At 38.3% G+C, this 24,689-nt stretch overlaps 1 protein-coding gene across 1 annotated transcript in view; it reads left to right on the forward strand.

Annotated features, from left to right (window-relative positions):
- LOC139721463 (RING finger and SPRY domain-containing protein 1-like) overlaps positions 1-22,015 on the forward strand; it is a 41,313-nt gene extending 19,298 nt beyond the window's left edge. Inside the window, 11 exon segments of the mRNA XM_071632780.1 lie at positions 8,291-8,357; positions 10,854-10,963; positions 10,965-10,986; positions 12,161-12,276; positions 14,502-14,645; positions 15,552-15,663; positions 16,249-16,319; positions 16,321-16,352; positions 17,538-17,690; positions 19,432-19,536; positions 21,724-22,015. Of these exon segments, the coding sequence (XP_071488881.1) occupies positions 8,291-8,357; positions 10,854-10,963; positions 10,965-10,986; positions 12,161-12,276; positions 14,502-14,645; positions 15,552-15,663; positions 16,249-16,319; positions 16,321-16,352; positions 17,538-17,690; positions 19,432-19,536; positions 21,724-21,886 (1,095 nt within the window). The 3' untranslated portion in view covers positions 21,887-22,015.
- Positions 22,016-24,689: the final 2,674 nt, after the last annotated feature.

Genomic DNA, 24,689 nt, shown 5'->3' on the forward strand with positions numbered 1-24,689 from the left:
GTGTGTCTTTAGAATCCCTTTTTCATTTCTGAAAAACCTTGTCCACACTCTTCACTTTCAACTCTAATAAATTTTGAAAGGATAGTGCCACTGCTTTGAAAGTTGGCATTAATTATGGACAGAATGTGTTAATGAGGCATACTTGATTTCAGCTTGATCTGATAATCCCTTCATTGTTGTTACTCTGGTGGTTTACTTCCTGTTTTTTGTCCCATTCATCGCACAGTCAGCACGGTTTGGTAAAGATTAAGCGCTTGAATAGACACTGTACTTCAGAGCCTCTTTTCTCAGTTCACACTTTTCCTGAGTTTGTGCTTTCTTTCCAATATTTAGATAGGTTAGGAGAGTCCATTTGATTTGAGTTACACATCATTTTAAAGCTTAATGTCTGCTCTTTCAGAATATGGTCTTAACTAAAAATTCATGTCTGGCGACTTTTTGTTTGTTTTGAGGTGCAGGGTCACATATCATACAGTAGTTTCCATGAATGTTAGATGGATATTGAGGATATTGAATATACTGGCTACACTTTTGTAATAAATCTACTGGACTTTCCTCCTTAAGACAGATGAATCTTTTTAAAAAATCCTATTTTTCATGGACATCTGATGCAAAATGTCTTTTTTTAAACTGCATTTTTTGTTTGTTCTGTTTTTAGAGGTAAAACTAACATGCCTTTTGCAGTTATATTGCATTTTCATCGTTCTGTTAAACCTGTGCTTTATGCTTATTCATGCCTTGTTAAAACAATGATGACCTTACTTGTTAGTGCACATTGTACCGAACCCAGCAGACAGGAACTGTTGTACCTGCAACGCATCCCTGCAAAATTACTGTCTAGAGTTGTCCCGTAATGAAAGTCTACTTACATGTACATGAATGAATTCCTGGAATTCTTTAAAGTGACATTCTGGCTTTTGAGACATCAGAAACTGTACAAGGATGATAAAGGGATTTGAGACGAGGTAAAAAGGAAGATAGATGGATACCTTATACATATTGTAGCTGAATAGAGATGGACAGAATGAAGGACTGGTGTGTGACACAATATAGAAAAGCTAAAGATGGATAGATAGATGATAGAGAAATTGGTAGACAGATGGATAAATGAATAACTGGATAGAAAGAGATAAGGTGGATAGAATGAAAAACTTGTGGAACTTACTATAGAAAAGCTAGATTGATTTTTTGATTAATAATCATTTGGAAATACATTATCAAGTGCTTACAAAGCACATCAGGTACAATTCAGTAAAAGCTAGAGGCTTGTTAAAATAGAATATTCCCTTTTAAAAGTTGCTGAATGATGGTAGATAGATAGAGGATTGACAAAATGAAAGACTGGCATGTGATTCATCATAGGAAAGCTATTTTAACCACTAGTCTGTAATCACTCCAGCCTGGCTGTAATGGGGTTTTATTATAGCGTGATATAGTCATAGATTAGTATCGTACCACAGTGCAATTAAGTGTTCAGACCATGGAATACCAGGAGCCATTTTTCACCACATATATTATGTATGTACATCCTTTCCACTGGCTTCAAAGAAAATGATGCAACGATTATAAAAAAAAAAAAAAAAATGAAACTAGATGCTTTGCCCACAATGACTGAATCCACAAATACAATGTAATATGCACTATGGCATGCATTCGATGTTAAAGTGAACATATTTCAAGAAAGTAAAGGAGCATGTTCCGAAAAAATATTATTTTCAACATTGTTTGTCAATTATTTTTGTTAGGCAAGGGAGCAGTATCATCCAGAATTTGGTACATGTTCTAGATTTCAATACCCACTGTCATCCACAAAAAAAAAACTTTACCGACATATTCAGTTTTAAAACACTGTAACTTATAAATGTTGGCAATAATTGGGGGCTTCCAAAATAAGAAGAAAAGATGATGATGCACTGGGTTATGCAACAAGTCAGGTGCATTCCTAGTAGATTAACTATTGTTAAACATACTACACCCCCCTCCCCCCTCCCCATGTCTATATTAGACATTACCACAAAATACAGTGCCCAAACTGAACAGGTCTATGTGTAAAGAGGAAGAAGAGGAGAACTTGTAAAACAATACTGCTACAAGTACCTTTAAAGGAAGATGGAGACGATAGGGGTTCCTCTTTCAGTATCTTCCAATCAAATACATCTACGCTGCTCGCAGGGCTGGTTACACAGCCAGCTATAAATAGAAACGTAATAGGTGTCGCAATTAGGGCCACGTGTGACTGGACAATCAAGCTATCCGTTTCCTGTTGGCAGGGAGCTGGGGTTAGAATGTTTATGGTTCACTAGACTTTGGTGAAAAGTTATTGAATTCTTTTTCTTTTTCAGATTGCCATTAGGGCTCACTGCTTTCCTTTCTCTTAAGTGAAAAATACAGATAATGCCACATTTTTGGCCTAATTTTTTGTTGGGGTTTTAGTTAAACAGTTTTTTTGTTTGTTATTTTGTTTTTTTGCTGATCTTTGCCGTGCCCACAGTATACATAATCTCAAAGAAAGAAAGAAATTTGGCCGTCCCAAATTTCATATTAATAGCTTTTCTTTCAGTTAAGTCAGGAATATCACAAAATAACTTTGATATTTATAAAGTTAATGGAGTGAGTGTTTGCCATGTTGGTGATTTTTGGTGTGTTACTAGTACAGTATTCATCGCATAATCGGGATCCTCGCTTAAATGATATACGCTTCCCAGAAACATTTCGAACGCACGTTATTTTCACTGGATAATCGGGCGGGGACCTCTGATTAACGGGACAGTTTTTCTTCAAGCGATCTTTGATTTTGTTAATATTTTACACAAAAAATCTACCAAAATACCACAACAATATTTCAAAGATTCGGTATCAGTTGTCGTTTACAACAAACTTACAAAGCAAGCTTCGGATTGGTGTGTTTTGACCTCCGTCCATCCAGTACACGTACATGCATAGCCACGAAAGCGCCGTGTATAAGTATCCATGCCATTGCAAAGCACATGCCTTCGCGAACATTCTTCTCCCCTACATAAGCAAAGCCATGTGCTCGCACTCGCTTGCAATTCCTACTCGATTCACATCCAATAAAAAACATGCCTCGCTCATACAGCCCAGGCTGTGTGCGTTGTTTAATCTCAGTCATACACTCTGAGGGCAAAGTCCATTGTTATCGCGCGCCTTCGTATCTTGTTATCTACTGTCTTTGGTTTCAACTTTCAATACAGCTGTACACTGTGATCTGTGTGTACGTCACAATCTTCCTCAGTTGTGACTGGGCAAAAGTTACGTGATTGAAATGAGGGCTATGAACAGTAACGTATTCAGTGAAATGGGGGAGAGAGTGGGAGGGAGAGCGTGAAAGATGAGAAGGGTTCAATGCATGTGCAGAGAGTGGGAGGGAGAGCGTGAAAGATGAGAAGGGCTCAATGTATGTGCGAATACGTAACGTTTTATGAATCTAGACTATGAGCTGACATTGATTACGTGTACACGCGTGATTGACAGAAGAAGAATCGAACACGGTTGCGATTACTCTACATCATTGCGAGAATGCAGGGAGAGCTGGAGGGTCGCGCCGAGGGGTAGCGTGTTGTGTATTCATGTACATGTACAGTACGTCAGTATGCATGTGTGTGTGTGTGTGTGTGTGTGTGTGTGTGTGTGTGTGTGCACTACATGTACATGTCGTATGCCGTTAGTGTATGGTGAGTATTCATCGCGAAATCGGGCACCTCGCTTAAAGGGGCCGTGTTTGCTACTCCCAACCTGTCCCGATTATGCGATGAATACTGTAGTATGTTTTTTCTGATGTGTTTCTTTCCATGCCCCTTTTTTTTTTTTTTTTTTGGTTAATATTTTTGTAGTTTCCTCTAACTGTCTCAGTCTACTAGCCCTTCAAATTATTGTTTCATTTATATTTCACTTGAATTTTCTCATCGAGCACTTCTTTTTTAATGCTGAGAAACCCATAAGCTGAAATTTGCTAAACTTTACCAGGGCAGTGGTAGTAAAATATCAACATGACAATTTTTATTTCAAATGTTGTCAATCTACTGCACACCTGTTTGTTACACAAAATTATTAAAAGTCAAAATTTGAAATAGTTTTACTATTAATGTGATTCAATGAATAAAGTAAATAATAATGTTCATAATTTGTATGTTGTTTTGCAAATAGAGACTACAAGCTAACTTAGCAGTGTCATCAATGCATAGATTGTTGAATTGATACTCTTTCTATGAAATTCTAAGGATCATAGTTCGGCCATGAATGTATATTTTCTGTTTAGCATATCTATCAAGCTTCTATTCTCGGATACAATGCAGTGGCCTTCTGTGCATTTTCAATTTTGTTTTGCATTTGTTCATTTGTATATGTTTATTTTTTTGTCTGTTCAATGTTTTTGTTTGGTTCAAAGAGAAATAACACTGAAATTTGGTATTTGAATCATGGCAGAATGTTGCTAAGAAACAACAAAGAATTTTGCATTAAGAAATGAAGGAAAATGAAACAAATAATTTACAATGTACCATGCACAAGGACTCTCTGCGTTGAAAGGACAGACAACAAATTTATGACCACTACTGACACAGAATTCAGCAAAAAGCTACCACATCCTTCTTAGGAGAGCGCTGAAGTGAAAGCAAGAGGATGAGTCCTCATTCGTATGATTACGTAGTAATGTATCACGGCCACATACTATGTGTGCAGCGAAAATGGAAGGCTGCCTACTATCACTCAATTAATACTGCCATGCATACGCACAATGTGATTACTAGAGACATGTTGAAAATATGTGTGGGTTTTCAGTCCATAATAAGATGTGGATGTGTGGATGTTAAGAGAGTTGGAGTGTACATCTTTAAAATGACTAGGATGAGCATGTAACATGCTGTAAAAAGGAGACAGGCTGTTAATGACTTTTTTGTGTGTAAGGTAGCATTGCCAGGAATCAGCAAATCTGAGATGAAAGTGAAAATGTCACATATAGTACAAAAAAACCCAAACAAACAAATTCCTTGGACAGTTAATGATGTCATCGGAATGAATTTTCTTTCAGATATCCACACAGATTTTTGCCCACATATTCTGCTTGAAAGGTCTTAGTATGACTTGAAAATTCGAGTGTGACAGAATGCAAGCAAAAGGAAGCAAGTCACATGCCAGCAGTACCCTTTTAAACAAGAGCTAGATATAAAAGAGTGAAATAAAAACCAAAACCAAGATGAAATGAATGAAATGACTAAATCCTCAAGTTTGATTAACCTACTTATCAACCAGTCAACAATGAGATGAAACCAGTTATGCCCATTATGACCCTTCAGTCCAAGAAACCACACTTCTCTTGTTTGGTGCTCTGTGATGTTTTGCGAGTATTATCATTCATCGATTAGTACTTAATGAGGCAGAAATTAAAGCTTTCCTTTTATTTGAGCTCTTTTGTGATCGTGTATCTGTATGTATTTCAGTTGCAGAGTTATCAGAAGTCTCTAAATCGATAGATTTACTCTGGTGCTTAGATTGACAACACATTTAATTAGAATAAATGTACGATATGTCTGCCTCAGCTTGGCATAGTTTTATTGTTTGTTTGGTTTTTTTTTTTTTTGCACAAATTTAATGAATTCGGCCAGTTTATTACAATCTCTGTCTGTAATATATTAAGATATGTTGTGAAATTCAGAGCTGTCATGTTAATGAGGACATAGAGATAATATCTGGAACAAAAATACCCCAGGACTTAATTGTTTAAAGTGATGTCAAATTTAGATAAGTTCTGTCTTCATTTTTCAGTCTACTGTGATATTTGTACATATAATGCATGTGGCATACATTTATGCCATGTTGTATGATCAATTCTTTGAGTGACGCATGAAATTCGGCTCCAGCTGAAAACAAATTTATTAGTGTTTAGTTTCCAGACATCCTGATCATCAAATGCAATTAATCAACCTTTATTAATTTGCAGAAAGAGCTTGTTTTATTAGAGATTATTACATTACATGAGCGGTTTCAAGCCATGGTGGAAATTTTGCAGAAATACAGAGTATTGTAAGATGTGGGCATTCACTGGTACTACTGGGTATGCTGCACAGAAGTTAACTCCACTGATTGGCACATATTCATGGGGGTTTCATTTTTTGCTTTTGTTTTACCTATTAAAAGACTTTTTAAAGGAAGCTCCCCCTTTTCAAAGTGGTAATGCATGTGAATGCATGCCATAGGATGCACTGCATGGTGTTGCTTGAAACCAATGGCACAATGATTAGCAGTGATGTTGTGGATCATATGAAGAGAGAAAGATCAGGAGAAAAATGTTAAGAGCGTATACTGTAAAAGTGGAAATTTTCAGGTTGTGGAAATTTTCGCGCATTTAGCGCAACTAGCACAAAAATAAAAGCACACAAATATTTTTACTTGCCATACACTCCAGTGAATAATGCCTTGATTTTACAGAATTGAAAATATGCAGATTTCATCTCACCCAACCGAGCGTGATAAATTACTCACACGAAAATATCCACTTTTACAGTATTATGTACTTTTGAGCAGTATGTACTCATGTGACAGAGAGAGAAATAGAGAAATGTAAAAGGTTTGTGCATATACAGTATGTATGGGAGATGAAAGGGTGTGTGTGTGTGTGTTTGTGTGTTGTTGTTGTTGTGTATGTGTGATCATGCCTCTTTCTGGAAAGAGAGAGAGAGAGAGAGAGAAAGAAAGAGAAAGAGAGAAAGATAGGAAGAGAAAGCAGAATATAACATGAGAGAGCCTATAGGCATTTTAGTTGCTAAAGCAGGCTCTCAAGACCTCTTCACACTGAACGTTAATAATATTACTCCATTAAAGGGGAAATCCAGTCCCCAAATAAGTTAGTGTGATGAAGAAGAGTGAAATCTTATGAGTTCAACAGTAAAAATTTGACTGAAATCAGATGAAAAATAAGGAAGTTATGAAACTTTGAAGTTTTGCTAATTTTTGCAAAACAGTTCTTGAACAGCGGATACGAATATGCAAATGAGTGAGCTGACCATGTCACAACCTCACAATTTTCCATTGATCGTGTACTATGAAATTAAAAATTCAATGTTTCTATCATTCAAGTCTGAAACATGATGTTATTCCTAGTTGAATAACTTCAGAATAGTGATCAGTTAGATATGTTTATATTAGGATTTGAGCCTTGAGCCTCATAATTGCGTTTGAATGAAAAACTGGAAATTTCAAAATTTTATGTACAAACTGTATAGCAAGTTGTGAGGGTATGACATGCTCACTTTGCCATAAATTTGCATATCATTGACCGTATGAGAACTGTTCCCTCAAAAATCAGCGAAACTTCAAAATGTCATAACTTCATTATTTTTCACCCGATTTCGATCAAAATCTAACCATTGAACTCGTAATAATTACTCTTTCTTATCAGACTAACTTTTATTTGGACTGGATTTCCCAGTCCAAATAAGTATCACACTGTTTTAAGGAGAATGAATCCCAAATATTATATTAATTGAGGGAATGCACCAATATTAGTAGAAAACATCTGCAGAGTATAAGGAAATTGGGACAATCCATTGAGAAGTTATGAATTATTAAAGATTTGGTGCAGCCGTCGTTGGATGAGAAAACTATAACATTTTATGACATCACGTATGGACATGGGTACATAAGAAATATTCATAGAAAATTTAACATATTTTCACTGTTCTCAAATAATGAAAGAGCACTTGACTTACCTCTTTTAAAAAGAGGAGAAATAATATTACCTTCAACATGTCAGTGACAAGTCAGGGTAATGTGTACTTTTTGTTTAAAAAAATGATTTTGTGGAATTCTTTTTATTATTTCTTTATTAATATGGTTGTATACATGTGACATCACAAACTGCAGTAGTTTTCTCATCCAATGATGACTGATCGGAAGCTTATTGTCTGATATTCTTCAAACTTTGCTGATGTGTTCTACAATTAGATATTGCTGTATTCTTTCAATCCATGTGTATATATATCATATTTGGGTTCCATTCCCCATTTAATGCACAAGGTACCAGCGAAACATGTGGACAGTGGCTGTACAGCTGACATTAAAGCCCCTCAGCGACCATTGGGGGGCGGGGGGGGGGGGGGGGGGGGGGGTGGGGTGGGGGGGGGGCAAAGGGGTGAACAGAATGGTGAACAGAATACAGCTTGAGGAATTTTATAACCATTTCAAAGGATATACTGGTCGTACTTATCATGGATTTGCTAATCAACTTCAGACATGCTTTTAATCAAATTTTTGTATGTTTTATTTTCTTTTGCAGACAAGTGAAGTTCATCCTCAAATCACACTGTATGTGCTCATAGCCCTGGAAAAATTCTCCCAAACAAGTAAGTCTTTGGGCCACCAGTCCCGCCTCTGCTGAATTGTCTGATGATTTTCTTTGTTTGTGTGATGGGTCTTTTTTTTTTTTTTTGGTTTTGTTTATATTTGTATATATTTTTTCTTTCAGGATTTTTTTCATAATGTCACATAGCACCAGCCCTCTTCTCTTCCATGCTGTTTTTCATCTCTTATTGCTGTTCCATGTTTGTCGATGATCAGTTATGCCTACATCACTCCACATTCATCCCCTTTCACGTGAAAACAAGCTAGGCAATGAGCTAGTTTGTATTGATGATGGTGATGATGATCATGATGATCATGTCCTCAAAGAAAAATGATATTAATGATAATGCTAATGTTAAAAGTGATTAGTAAATAAGCGTATTAGACAAAGCTATAGGTATGTTCAACTGTGCATCACATTAAGTATCGTCAGCATGAAAGATATTTCATGACAACTTGTCTTTAAAGAAAAGGCATTATTCTATAGTGTCTTAAAAACTTTAACTGGTTGTGTATGTTCTTAAACAGAGCCCTGTTGTATAAAACTGACGGTGGTAGAATTACAATTAATCATAACTCTGGAATCAGTGATAACTACCATAGCAACACTGCAGTAAAACCAGAAATGTTTTTGTGCATTTTAATTTGGTGAATATCTTGAGAGCCAAGAATCGTGAAATGAAAATGCATGCAAAAGTTCTTGTTTACACTACATGCATTGAATGATAGCGGCAATTGATGAATATTTTATGCTGCTAAAAAGACTGTCTAGCTGACAGTGCAGAGAAATTGCAGGGATTGATGGATGTTGTCTCCAGAGCAAGCGAGGAAAAGGGGCTATCGATTAACATCGCGAATTCAGTAACCATGGTCTTCAGCAAAACTGCGCAGCCACCTCGATGTTCGATAATGATAAATGGACAAGAGCTGAAGCAGGTGTCATCTTTCAATTACCTCGGTAGCCTGCTGACTTCAGACAGCCGCTCAGAACAAGAAATCAAGCGCAGAATTGGCATTGGAAAGACAGCGTTTCAGAACATGCGCAAGGTGATGATGAACCGCAAATTGTCCATCGCCACAAGGAAACGGTTCTTGAAGACATACATATAGTCAGCTATGACATGCGGCGCCGAGACATGGACAGTTAATAAGCCGATGAGACACAGAATAGAAAGTTTCGAGATGTGGTGCTACAGGCGAATGTTGAAAATATCATGGACGGAAAGAAAATCAAACACAGAAGTACTAGAAATGGTGTCGGCTGAACGTGAGCTGCTCTCGACCATCAGGAAACGCCAGATGCAGTTTTTGGGCCATGTCGTGAGGAAGAGGCAAACTGATCATCTAGTACTGTCTGGATTTGTGAATGGGAAGAGATCATGTGGACGACAGCGACTCACTTTCCTTTCTGCAATGGCTGGATTAGTCGGCGAGAAAGGATCTACATTGCTGCATTCGTGCGACGATAGAGGGAGATGGCGGAAACATACTACATCAGTGATCGCCAACGGGCAGTGACGTCCATGGCAGAACAGAGAGAGAGAAAAAAGACTGTTGGCTCCAATTCATGAAAATTTTATGCTGGAAAATAACTTTACAGTATTCCATACAAAATCAAAGCCACGATGGTTACCATTAATTGCAGAATTACTATTAATTGTATAAGCGTTATTATACAACGTCCAAGTAGATCCTTGTAATTTGATTGGAGGATTGTCGGTCACGTGATATTCAATAAGTACTCCATTCAGCGCGCCGTGCAATTTTGGTTCTATTTTTGCGTGCAACTTGGTTCGATTTTTTCGTTCTATTCCACGGTTCGAGAAATTGTACGGTACTGCGTGTACTGTGTGTTGCATATTGAGGATCGCATGCAGCTAGCGCAGTGTACGTGTGCGGTACATGCATGCGCGTACGTAGGCCTTCGTAGTGGTAGTGTACGTGTATGAGCGCTAGGCTGTGACCTGTATCTAAACGCACTGATTGCACAAGCCAGAAAGAGAATCGCAGTGGATCCACATGTAAGTATGGCTATGTTTTTCATACATATATAGACTTCTAGGCCTACTTAGACCAAAAAGATCTACTTGGACGTTGTATAAATCAAATAGTGTATGGTCTTTACTCGTGCAATGGAACGAGATTTCGCACTCGGTGAAAGATGAGGCGCTCTATTCAACTCGGCTTCGCCTCGTTGAATAGAGCGCCTCTATCTTTCACCTCGTGCGAAATCTTGTAGTACCATTGCACTCGTGACCATTCACTATTTGTATACCATAGTTTTTATGCAATGGAGCCCTGATCTTGTGTGGGAGATTATTCTAGAGCATTGGTGAGGCATATGTGAATGCTTGGTCACCAAGTCTTTACATTTGTTGTGAATGGGTGGAATTCTACAGTGCATGGTTTCATGTGAACCACAGAGGTCATGCATTTGACGATATGATCTCAAATAAGCAATATCTTAAACATTCCGTCTCCCTCTCCCTGTCCCGCAGGTGAGAACAAGCTGACGATAAAGAAAGCTGGCATCGCTGAGAAGTTGGTGCCCCTGGTGCAGTGGGCGGATGGTAAAGACCTTGATCTCAGGCAGGTGGGATTCTGTGCCCCGCTGGTGCCTCGACAATCTCTGTAAGTAAACCCAGATGGTCAGGGACTGTCCAGTCTGTGTGTGTGTGTCTGTCTGTCTGTGTGTACTACACCGTATGTGTAAGTGATGCAGGTTACAGCCGCTTTTGAATGCCCTCCCAGATGCCAAAATATTTCATCCCACCAAGTAATAGTCATCTCAAGGTGGTAGGTCTTCGGATACAATAGTCACCATTTACTGTATACACCATATATTTAGCAAGTCTAATTTTTTCATGTATTGGGACCTTCCAACAATTTTGCAAGTGTTTGAATTTTATGACCATGGATTACAGTAATGAACAGAGAAATGTAGGGCCTGCACATCGCATTCATTATCAAGAGAGAATGATTTCACAAGTAAAAGGGATTGTACAGTACTGGTTGAGGTTGGGATTCTTGTTTTTGAACATTCCTAAGTGAGATAATGAGAAACCTCTCATAAAACATGAAAGAACATGTAATTCTAAGAAGGATTCAACGTTTATTTGATGAAAATTGGTTTTTCAAATGGCTGAGATATCCAAAAAAGTGATAATAATAAAAAGGCGACAGGCCACGCCTTTTATTAGGATCTCTTTGTTTCACCTTGTTTTTGGATATCTCAGCCATTTCAAAACCGATTTTCATAAAATAAACTTTTGATACCCCTTAGAATTGCATGCTCTCTGACATCTCATAGAGTGATTTCTGAATATCTCGCAAAATGTTAAAAGCTAAATCCTCACCCTCAACCAGAACTGTACACACCCTTTAAATTCATGAATAGCACCAACTTGTGAAATTCGTAGAAATAAGAACCTCACAAAATATATGACATATCCAGTACTTTCTAAGGCTAAGAACAGGGTTTTGTCTTCTAGTTTTGAGGCAGTGGGGAATTCAACCTATAACTGGCTAAGAAAAGCAAAAAGAGCAGAAGCTTTCAAAACAAAAATCTGGTTGACTTTCTGTGCTATTCAGAAAAGATTTTTCCGGCAGTCATCCCTATCAAGGAAAAACCACAACAGTTTAGCTCACGACCACTGCATTTATCACATTACAGAGGAGACCCATATCTGGATGTGAATGTCTGTACCTTTTCTGAATTTCCCACGTGACTTCTTTGGCAACTGCATATGTTTCATATATTATTATTTCATTCTTTGTTTTTGTGTTTTCATCTATTTCTGCATAGTCTTTCTACCCGGGAGACCTTTGACCTATGAGGCCATCAACTTGGATGGCTGCAATGCCATGCTCAATGACAATGACGTCAGCGAGTACCTAAAAATATCGCCCAACGGCATGGAGGTGAGACTAGCAGGCCGTAGCTAACCACTGCAGTCAACGCATTGATCTATCTGGTTAGACCGGTGTGTCAGTGCTGGAGGAACAAGGGTCAAATTTGATGCGATATTCATCCCCCCCCCCCCCCCTCCCCACCAATTCCTGCAAGCAGAAGAGACTGATTTATGGATGGACTTTGGGTGGACTTTAATGTCCTTCATGTCTTAAGAACACTGCACAAGAAAAGAGAAACAATTGTGATGGTTTTATGGGCCGAATGTTAATGGCTTTGAGAACTGCATGGCGAAGATAAAAGAGCCATTAGAGAGGTCAGCAGTGCAGCCATGTACAGTTGTGTATGTGTGGAAAAATGATAGCGAAGATCACAAGCAGGAGTTTTAAAGGAAGAAGAAAACTGTACCTGTAGATACCAAATGTAAATGTAGGGACAATGTTCATGAGTGTAAAGACCGACAAATAAGTAATGTGCAACAAGGATGTGGTAATGATAGGAAATAGGATGAAGGAAATGTGGAAAATGCAGAAGATTGAAGGGGGTTTTTGTGATTGGTTCAGAAAGCGTCACCCCAGGAAACCATCATACCCTGGGTTACTGCATTGTGTAGCGCCATCTTGAGTTCTTAAGATGTACAGTTACACACTACTATCATAGTGGCCAAATTTTAGCTCTTTGTATTAACAATTTTAACTCCAATTCATCCTTGTTTAAGACATTTTTAACATACTTTCAATAATGATTATGAATTTTGTAAAATTTCTTTCTAATAAAAATGTTATAAGCATGGCCAGCGCACTGGTTTTCAAAAGTGTGGGGGCCCACTTCCGGGTTTTATTAGAAAAAAAAAAGGTCCTCAGCTCATCTCTACCCGTCCACTTCCGGGTTTCTTCAGCTAACAAGCAAAAAAAACATAAAAAAAAAGGTCCTCAGCTCATCTCTACCCATCCACTTCCGGGTTTCTTCAGCTGACAAGCAAAAAAAAAAAAAAAAAAAAAAAAGGTCCTCAGCTCATTCTCTCCCCTCCCATTGTAGTGCCTCTTACGTACTTCCGGGTTGAAGAAAAGTGTGGGGGCCCAAAGTGATGACACCTTATGTAATTCCTTTGTATGGTGCACAAAAAGTGGGGGGGGGGGGGGGCCGAGCCACCACAGCCCCCACGGCTGCCCCCGCCCCTGATAAGAATCTTGGACAGAGCGAGCATTGTAATCCTTAAACTCATCCCATGTTTACTTATTTTCATTTGTGGACTAAAAATGCATGGTACAGTCTGGTGATGCTGCTGCAGCTAAGCTGCACATGCATGCACTTCCTGTTGGGTAGGGTCAAATAATGGGCCATTAATAGGTAGTGGTAGCAGTCAAAGAGATAGTCATTGTATGTTTTAACCATGTAAAAAGTGTCATAATGATATAGAAAAACTGATTTAATAGCTAGTCATTACCAGTTGCGCAGCTACAAACTGTAAAAGAAACTATCCCAAGCAGAACATATCAAGAAATCAGGATGCTTGAATGCTTGAAGAGATTTCTTTCCCTCTGACTGCTGCTAAACCCAGTACCATTATGGATATGTTAATTTTGTAGACAAAATCACAGAGCTTCTTCACTGCAGGGTGTGAGTACACACCTCCCAACCATACTGAATTTGGAGGAAAGAATCTGAATTTTGACCATTCCCAGCTCTTGTTTCAACAGGAATTTCCTATTTTTCTGGATAATTTTACTTCACACTCCCATGAGAACTGCTGTTTCTTTCCTACTTTTTGAGCCAAATCATCCCTATTTTTCAGTCAGAAAGGTTGGGAGGTCTGTGAATAATACTTTTCCCATAATGATTGATCCCTTGACAGTGACCCAGAATGTGTAACCTCTCAGTAACATTTGCACCCCCCCCCCCCCTTCCAAACTGGTCATACTTTTGTGATGTTGCCTCCATAGGCATTAATAATCCACAGTCCTGCTACAGCAAACATGGTTATAATGAGATTTCGTTACAACAAAATAACCAAAATTATTATCTATCTATCATTATATATTTCATTTTTTTTCAATCATAGCAAAAATTTTGATATAACGAAACAAAATTGCCAGTCCTAAGGACTTTGTTATAACGAGAGTCGGCTGTATATGAAATACAAATCAAGAATGGAATGGATTTTCATGAAATTAATTCATAAATGAAATGAGTCTTGGTAAGGCTAAGTGTCTCTTTTGCTATGTGGTCATCCCAGGCAAGAAGTGATGCCTCGTCGTTTGAGAGTGTCCGATGTACTTTCTGTGTGGACAACGGTGTTTGGTTCTACGAAGTGCGGGTCATCACCAATGGCGTCATGCAGATTGGGTGGGCGACAAAGAACAGCAAATTCCTCAATCATGTAAGTTCACGCATGGCAGTTCAACATCAGATAACAGCACAATGTATAAACCTTTGGAATGTGATAACTTTCAGAGCATTTAGTCGTTCATCTTGCTGGGGAGATAAATATTACACCCCTGACAATTATCCTTTTATAATCAAAAGAATTCAGAAGAATGAGAGTATGGCTCTTTGTATAGATAAATCCCATTCAGTTATCCGAGAAAATTATAAAATGATTAACAAAGTGATCTTACGGCAGAAATAGAGAAAGGAATTTTATATTTGAAAAGAAGTCTAAAGGCATAGAGAAGTTAAGAGTACTTCAAATACTCAGATGTAATAGATTAAAATGAAACATTATACTTTCTAAGTTGTAAAAGAGCAAGAATAAATGGAAAATATGCAGCTCCACGTGTTGCCAAAACTTGTTATTCTTTTTTTCTTCCGTCAGGTATCTCATAATGATAATGATAATGAATAGCACTTATATAGCGCTTAACACTGATGTTTCTAAGCACGTTAATCCGGGGGAAAAAAAATATTGAAATAAGATACAGCATTATGTACATATGATATAACAACAACAACAACAACAACAAAATTAGGATTGAATAAAATAGATAAGACTTCAGCAATGATTTGAACTTATCAACACTTTCAGCATTATGAATGCGGAATCTTATGAAGGGAGAGAAAAAGAATTAAAGATGAAACAAGAAACTGTATGAATAATATCATGATCATGGCTCTAATTGTAGATCATAGAGTCATTCACAAACAAGCCAATGATATTCCAAAATAAATTTCATATCGATATCTATCTGTCTATCTATTCAGGTATACCTCTCATGTATATGATGTAGTATAATCATTTGCAAAAATTATGTAAAATTGTAACCCCATATTGTTGTCATGCCAACAGGAGGGTTTTGGCATCGGGGACGACGAGTTCTCCTTTTCCTACGACGGCTGCAGACAACTCTACTGGTACAATGCAAAGAGCAGACCTCATAGACATCCCCCGTGGAAAGCAGGTAGCTTATATCACTTCAATTAACATTCATTCAATTCAGTTCAATTTAGTTAGATTGTAAGCAGTTCAACTTCTCATAATTCAGGTCAATTAAAGTTAATGCATTGTATGTATGTCAGTGTAATGTTAAGTTTTTACAGTTATGTATGTTCAGCACCAATTTTTGTTTTATTTTATTTCATTCCATCTCATTTCATATAATTGATTCAATTCATTTTATACAACAAAACAAATACAAACGTACATGCATAGATGTAGATACAGTTGTTTCTTTGAAGAAAAGTTTATTTGACCGTTGAAAATATTGATTGTTATTTGTAAGTCTTATTTTCGTGTATGATGTATGTAATGAATTGCCGAAGGACATCTAGAGAAAAACAGGCTATTGGTGGAGTTGATGGACAGTGGCCAAGTCTTTGCTGTGTTTTACAGCTAATGTCATGATTTGTAGGCGAAGCCCATATATAAATGAATACTGGCACAAAGAGTCCCAACTCATTACCTAAATCTTACTGCGACTATCATGTCCAGATATTCACAGCTACTTTTCTTACTGCCGATCTTGTTTTTCCATCGCATGTTGTAGGTGACGTGGTGGGTTTCCTTCTAGATCTGGATCAGAAGCGAATGGTGTTTTCTCTCAACGGCCACCCGCTTCCCCCCCGAGAATGAGGTCTTCAGATCAGCACAGTGAGTTTCTGGAGGAAACTTTTATAAGGATTTAATTATCTGTTACCCATCATGGCCCCTGCTAAGCGGCAGCTGTTCAGCAATATGTGTTTTTGAAAGTAAATTCAAAACAACAAACTTTCTCAGTAACAGGGACCAAGTCTGATTTATCTTGAATTATTACCTGCAAATAGGTGTAAAAATCATATCTTCAGATCCACACAATATTTCATAGAGAGAAAAAAAGATTGGAGTCCAACTATCATCATAATTATGTGGTCTAAGGCTCAACGAAACTTTAGCAGCCAAATATTGACCATATAATAACTGTCAGGTATGCCTGTCAAACTTTATCATAGGGAAATCAATATTAAGCAAATGAACATCAAAATGAGACATCCAGGTCTGTACTGTGATATTTTTCATGTCTTTTACCTTCTTCTACCTTGTCTCTGTGAAAGTTTGTGAGCTGCACATGAACTACAAGTTGCATTCACAATATAGTTTGTTATGGAAAGAGGATCAAGTGTGATGTGTGCTGTATCAATGTTCACATATATGAAAATCAGGCCTGTCTCTACACAAATTGAAATATCAATTGCTGCTAGAATGATTTGAGGTTTTCATATGAAGCTGAACTTCCAATGGGGCCCTCCCGGCCAAGCTTGCACTGTAAACCTGATGGTGAAATGCAGACCAGAAAAGGCTAGCAAGATCCTACTTACTGTGCGTGTGTACATAATAATGACCAATAACAGTGCCTTAATTAGGGAATTACTTATTATCTTTACTTTTATTGCCTATTCATAAAAAGCTTCCATTGTGCTATTGCACAATGATGACATCAGTCAAGCTTACTACTTTATATTTAAAATACATTTGGCGAGGTTTTTATTTTTGTGAATTTCAACAAGTCTGGTGCTATTCGCGATTTTGAAAATTCGCACAAAAAATACTTCTCATCCTGACAGGAATTAGACGTGTACGCATACATTTCTCCAGTCAGTATTGTACTCCAAGGTCATAAAATTTAACCACTCGCAATATTGTCAGGAAGTCCGAATTAAAAAAAAAAGAAAAAAAATAGAGTTCCTAAATATATATATGGCGTATACATTAAATCATTGCAGATCTACAGTGATGGCAGTCAGTGGTGCTGTGATTATGTTTGTTTTCTTCTTTCCCATGTCCATGTCCATCTGCCAGGACGGGGTTCTTTGCTGCAGCGAGCTTCATGTCCTTCCAACAGTGCGAGTTCAACTTTGGTATGACCCCCTTCCGCTACCCCCCAGACTGCCGCTTCAAGACCTTCAACGAGTACGCCAGACTCTCCGCAGACGAAAAGAAGATTTTGCCAAGGTTTGTAGTGTGCGCTCCAATCTTCTGTTGGCTAGACTGCCATAATTTTGTGATAGCTGTTATGAATTTCATGTTTTGATTTTATTTCTATGTCAAATTTAATGTAAGCTCACACCGTAAGTCTTCGGATTTTTTGATGAGTAACAATAAAAACCGATTGATTGATTAATTGATTGATTGATCGATTGAATGAATGAATGAATGAATGAATGAATGAATGGATGGATGGATGGATGGATGGATGGATGGATGGATGGATGGATGGATGGATGAATGAATGAAATCAGCAACCTCAATTCTTGCAAGGGGCCACAAGCTGTGACACTGAGGAAAGGGAGCAAACCTTCACTGACCCTGACTCCAAACTTTCACCCTGCTTACAAGTCAAGATGTAATGGTCCAGAGTTTTGCAGGATTTACTGCGTTAGGCTTGCCATAGCCCGAGATCTGGAAGATACATTTGTAGATTCTATTAGCACGACGATCATCAACCCTGCTTCTCTCCACTCAAGTGTAAAATATTCTACTCGGCTATTCTGAAATCTAGCAGGTGACAGGACCTTTACGGTAGTTGCATCAAAGTTATTGACTAGTCTCCCTTTGATCATTAGACAGTATGTATCACATATCCAAAGTTGTTGACTAGTCTCCCTTTAATCATTAGACAGTATGTATCACGTATCCGTAAACTCCTTTGTAAAAGCTCTGAAAACATATTTATTTCAAATCCACCATGAAACTCCTGTATGATGTCTAAATGATAAATTAAAGTTTGCCCAAAATTGTTTCCATATTCATCATTCTTGACTATGTTTATAAATTTGTTATATCTGCATTTCTGTAAGTGCTCTAGGCCTAATGGTAAGACATATGAAACATCAAGTGTATTCTGTTGTATTGCATTGTAAATATGCTTGGCTACTTTCAGTTGAGTGACCTGTGACCTTTCTCCCCCCAAACTTAGAGAGTAATGCTTGCGAGAGAGGGAAGTGATGAAAAGTATTGAACGATGTCCAGTCTGTAATAGGGCAAGGTGGGGCGGGGGTGGAGGGGGATGTTTGGTGCAAAGTCAAAGGAGCGACATAGGAAGCTTGATTCAACACTTCAAGGCAAGACGTCCTCATGACCGTTCTGTGTTCTGGGCTCCAATCATCTAAATTTAAAGTTCTCATAGTCCAATCTCTGTTTTGACAGTCTCACCATGCTACCTTCTCAGGCATGATTTTAAAGGGATCGTATAGTTTTGGTTGAGACCTCATTTCGGGTTTCTAACATTTTTTTTGTGAGATAATGAGAAACCTCTTATGAAATATGAAAGAGCATGTAATTCCATGAGGAATTCAACGTTTATTTGATGAAAATTGGTTTCGAAATGGCTGAGATATCCAAAACAGAGCGATTCAATAAGTGTGGGACCCACACTTTATCACAATTGCTTTGTTTTACTTTGTTTTTGGATGTGTCAGTCATTCCAAACCCGATTTTCATCAAATAAACTTTGAATTCTTCTTAAAATGGTATGCTCTGTACTATTTCAAAAGTGTTTTCTTGCTATCTCGCAAAAAGTTAAAAGCCCAATTCTCATCTCCACCAATACTGTACTATCCCTTTAAAAGATGGTGGGGAGTAGGAAGGAATCAAGCTGGCATAGTTGTAGCTAAAATGTGGGAGGAGGAGGGGAATTAGATGCAGAAACAGCAGGAGTGAACTGTAATGACCATTTTTTTAAATTACTTTGCAGACATAAAAAGATGGAGTTGATACACCAGATGAGCATCAGCGACACTGCCTGTAGCCTGTGCTTTGACAAGGAGGCTAGTGTCATCTTCAGACCATGTGGACATGGGTAAGATTTCATCCCCCTTCTCTACTTCCTTGGAAACCTACCAGCACTGTAAACGGTGATGTTTTCTGAGGAGCTCAAAAACATATTCGCACTTTCTGGACTTTGCTCTAGGAAGTGAATATTGCTTATTCATATTTTTTTCCCTTCAATTTAAAAAGAAAAAAAAAGTCTCCTTGCATAAAATGTGATGTGCTGTCCAATCCATGCTAATGTACGGCCTGCACAGAAACTAATAGTACTTGTATACGTCCAAACACACATGCTCGTAAATGAATACTACTACTACTACTACTACTACCAACTAGCTAGTACGCCATAAGCACATGCATAAACTTACACACACACACATCCAGGGAGGCACCACTAACGAAGTGCATGATTCAACCTGTTCAAAATGTGCAGAGAAAATCATAAAGATATTTTCCGTGGGTTAACCCTAAAAAGGCCGGGGGGTGGGGGGTTTGAATCAACCCCCCCCCCCCTTGACATTTTTTGCGACTACTCCGCCGCACGAAATTTTTTGACCGCGCCGTTCGCTGACTTTTTACTTTCAAGCCTCACACATCTTTTGACACCATTTTCGCAAAAATCGCGCATACCTACCGTTATGACGCTGCACCCCTGCACAACCTTTTATACATGCCTGTCAGACCAAAAATGGCTCAAAAACGTGATTTTGTGTATAAAGTCTATGCACATGGAGTTTTCTCTTCTTATTCATAAAGATATGATTATTTTCACTTTCATATGCTGAGATCAATTAATTTTAGCATAATTATGCTTGAAATAGGTTTTGTCATAAATTTTGCGAAATAAATGATAAAACAAAAAGGTCTAAAAACAAAGAATACATAAGAAATTCATAAAACAATAAAATACATAAGAAATTGATTTTGATAACTGATTTTTTTTTTTCGAGTACATTGTTAGGATTGCTACAAAGAATGTTATCACCAAAAATTAGGATTCTAGGAGCTTTACTTTCTGATTTAGAGCAAAATGTATGGTTTTATGCATATATTAGCATAATTATTTTGACGAAAATTTCCATTTCTTTTTGTACAGTTTGGTAGATTACGCCACAGGTAATGCATGTGCCAATTTTTGTGGCGATTGCGCAATCGACGGCCGAGATTTCGGGGGGGGGGGGGGGGGTTGAATCACCCCAGGGCCACAGAACACCCGAAAAAGCCCGGCCTGGTTAAGGTTAAAGAATTTGTGCAAGCCAAAAGTACCACAAAATGCGCAAACATGAATGTACCACAAACATTTTTGCGTTTGCAGTATATATCACCTGTCTCTGTCTTTGCCTCTTCTTTCTGTTCACCTGTGATACACAATTTGCTCCCACCTCCACTTTGTGTTTTACAGTCTGAATATTATGTACATTTTCAGTCCTCAGTACAGTAATTAAAATCAGTTCACGGATGTGATTTGTGCATGTGCAAAACAATGGTCATTTGAGAATGTTTTATGAATTTGCCATTGACTTCAAAAGGGAAAGAATCCTTAGGCAAGCTCTATCTATTATGTGAAGTGATGTGTGTCACACTTGTTGAAACGTACAGGTTAAATTGATTCATTAATAATGTTTAACAAAAGCTCTCCATGCATTTTGTTTACATTGATTACTATGTGGCATACATGTATGAATGTTTCATCACAAGACTTTTCCATGTTAGTTGAAAGTCTGTGGTGCAAGGGTCATTTGGGACATAATGCACTAACTGTGAACTGGCTTATTGATGCTGGGCAAGTAGTCACGTAGTCACTTAAAAGTCACTTAGATTTGGAGACAGTGCATGTGTATTTCTTATTGACAAGAAAGAGACTTATCAGTTGAATAGGCACCATTACCCATTAATGTTACCATGCATGTACCCACAATTTGCAAAGCTATAAGTATTGACAGTCCATTGATTACCTGAAAAATATTCCATGATGCGAGTTGTATTAAGCCATTCAGGTGTATCAGTGCAGAAACTGTGCGCTGATTCAATTGAGATTTGATAGAGATTAAGTGGGATTAAAAGTGGAAACCTTCTTTTCATAGACATGTGATTTCAGACATCCCTGGTTATTGGCGAACAAGAGCCAAGGCAAGGGATGTGCGATTTGTCGAAGTAAACACAATACGGGTAGAATGAAAAGAATTTTCGTCCCCCTTTTTTTTGTGCCTCCCCTCAGCGGATTCTGCCCGGACTGTGCCCTACAGCTGGAACAGTGTCCTCTGTGCCGAACCACCATCGTCCAGCGGCTGCGAAACAACGAGTCCATGGTAGTGGCGGAGCCCGGCAGCAGCAGCAATCCCAACAACAACGCGCAAACCGTGGACCTGGAAGGCTCATGACAGCGGCAGCCGTCTTTGCATGCATGCATGTACGCCAAATGCACACAGAAACAATTCTCTATCATCTTTTTACTTCTAATAGTCACTGTTATCCCCAAGTGATGTGATTGGGAGGGGGCGGGGTGGGAAGGAGGGACATGATGATGTCACCCCCCCCCCCCTTTTGCATCGCTAAAATTGGTCATGTGTTTTTTGTCTCTGACAGGATTTTTTTCTCTCCTGGTTCAGTGAGACTAGTATGTCATGTAATGAAATAGTGCTTGTGCATACAAGATGTTGAAACTGGTTCCTCATTGTCGTCGCCATCATTCTCATCATGTTGGTATTGTAGTGTTCATGCTCATTTTTTTTCCATCCCCTTCCTGTCAAATAAGTGGAATCCCCTTCAGCAGGTGACATGACTGTTTTCCTCCTTGAAATCATTTCTACCCACATATATCCAAATGAGTGGTGGAGAAAGGGTTAGGGATTTGGGAAGGGCACGCAAATTTCCCGGGGGAGGGGGGGGGGGGAATATTGGTGTCTCCATTGCCTTTGCTGTATTTATTTCAACTCCTGGGAAAGCCTGCACTCTGCCATCTTGCGTATCCCTGTGATGTCACATTTTTGCTGTGCTGCAGTGCAGTGCAATATAAGCAGTTTACAATGTGGAGACTGCGACAGGAGAATCAGTATTATCTCATACTTAAACTCCAAAGCAATTGCATATCTTTTTCACATTGAAGTGCTTAAAATGTACAATGAAATGGTAAACATAATACCCTACATTATTAAAGATGTGTTCAAATAAAACCTACTTCCTTGAATAGCAGTTTAGTTTTTGAGGACATTAGTGGATTTTAATGCCTCATTTAAGGGGAAAAAAAGAGCAACAACTGGACATTTTGATTTGGAGAGCAGCTGATTTGCACAAAATTAGACTCTAAATTAGACTAAATAAATGGTGTATACAGTGCCTTAGCTACAGATGGCACACCACAAAATATCCTTGAAAAGTACACTCCAGGGTACTGGCTAGAAGGTCTCCACAGTTTTGATCTGATGATTATTTTCATTTTTTTCATTTATTTATTTATTTATTTTTTCTCTCTTTCTTTCTTTCTTTCTTTCTTTCTTTTTGGATAGCAACGCAGCACACTAGCACTGGTCCGACAGTCCCTGACCAGTAAAAGTCACTGTTGGACTAGTAACTTTTTCAAGAATGGACCAGTAAAAAATGGAAAAACTTGGTACCTACTGGCCCGACAGAAAGGTGGAACCAGGAGAAAAAATGGGTTAGTGGGGAGCCCTGGGTATAGTTGTGATGGACTTTTTACAGTTCATTGAATTCAGTATTTGCACAATTCCCTGGTGTCTTGTAGAAGAAGGAACCTCATCTGCAGTTGCCTTTCAAATCGAGCAGGCCTTGTTTGCACAATAATGTTCGAGATTTTGAAAAGATATTTGTGAGAGATAGAATTATTCATAATAGACCCAACACCGAACTTGTATTTAAGTGAGAGTGGGGACCCTTTTAGCATGATGCTGTTTGAATATGTAACAAACTCTGAAAGATAGACTTAGTTTTAAAGCATTATTACATTTTCTTTCTGCTTAATTCTGTGCCAACCTTAAATAAAAAGTGACCTGTATGACTGATTTGTGTCAACCCAAGAAATTCCATTGGAATTAGGTGGGGATGGAGGGAGGGGGGGGGGATGGTAACTGAAGATTGGGGTAATAGAGAGAAATGTTAACAAGAGAAAGAAGAGAAGAGAAGAGAAATAAGTTTTCTCGATAACATATATTTTTCCTGAATAACATGTTTTCTCTGGGAAGAACATGAAATAAGTACATGATATTGTGAAATCTATTTTGTGAATGGACAGAGGAAGATGAAAAATCTGTAATCCGTCACGTGCAAAAAATCCTTTCAATACACCCAAGATTATGAAGCCAATGAAAATTAGTAGGAAGAGAGCCCTTTTCAGGGGCGGATCCAGGAATTCCTTAAAGGGGAGGCACTTTGAATTGAATGGGGGGGGGGGGGGGGGCGCACGTGCCCCCCCCCAATTTTTTCCTTTTTATTTCTTTTGTTTAAACAAAAAATAAAGAGGGGCCGCATGCTCGGTGCGCCCCTCTCTGGATCCACCACTGCTTTTGTTGGTGCACTCATTTTCATCATAAATATACCGCTTGCAATGCAGCTATATGTGTGATAGAAATTCAGAATTGTTTCTACCCCGAAAGGTTACCCAAGGTGAGCCATAGATAAGGGTTCTGATAAAAGGTATGAAACCTACCTAATGATTCGCCAACATTTTGCAGGCACAGGTTTAGTATTATGCCAATATAGTCCAGGCTAGAAGGCACACAACCTTGTTTTTTGATATATACAATGTCTTTTGATGGTTTCTTGTCAATTCGAGGGTGCTGATTCCAAATCCGATTGATGCCACTCGCGTAACCTTGAGCATTTTCGGCAAAATGCAAAAATCCAAAATGGCCGCCAGATATGCTAATTCGGCCAGGATAAACACAATAATGTGCATTATATGACCAATTATTCCACCAAACTTTGTACATTTCTGTTCCTAGAGTTACTCCATCTGCATTTGCAAGCGAATTTTCACTTCATATAGGTTCATTTAGCATTTAAAGCTAATTTTTTAATTCAAAATGGCCGCCATTCCTATGCTTATGTACTATATGAATGGCAAAACATATGCATGGAAATATAGAACAAACTTACTGTATTTCCAGTCCCGTACCTACGCTATCATAAAGTGTTGCATGTGCAATATGTTGGGTGTCACTTACAATA

Source organism: Diadema antillarum, unplaced genomic scaffold (assembly GCF_040938485.1).
Source record: "Diadema antillarum isolate AM-2024a unplaced genomic scaffold, OU_Dant_1.0 scf00000143, whole genome shotgun sequence".
Lineage (NCBI taxonomy): Eukaryota > Metazoa > Echinodermata > Echinoidea > Diadematoida > Diadematidae > Diadema > Diadema antillarum.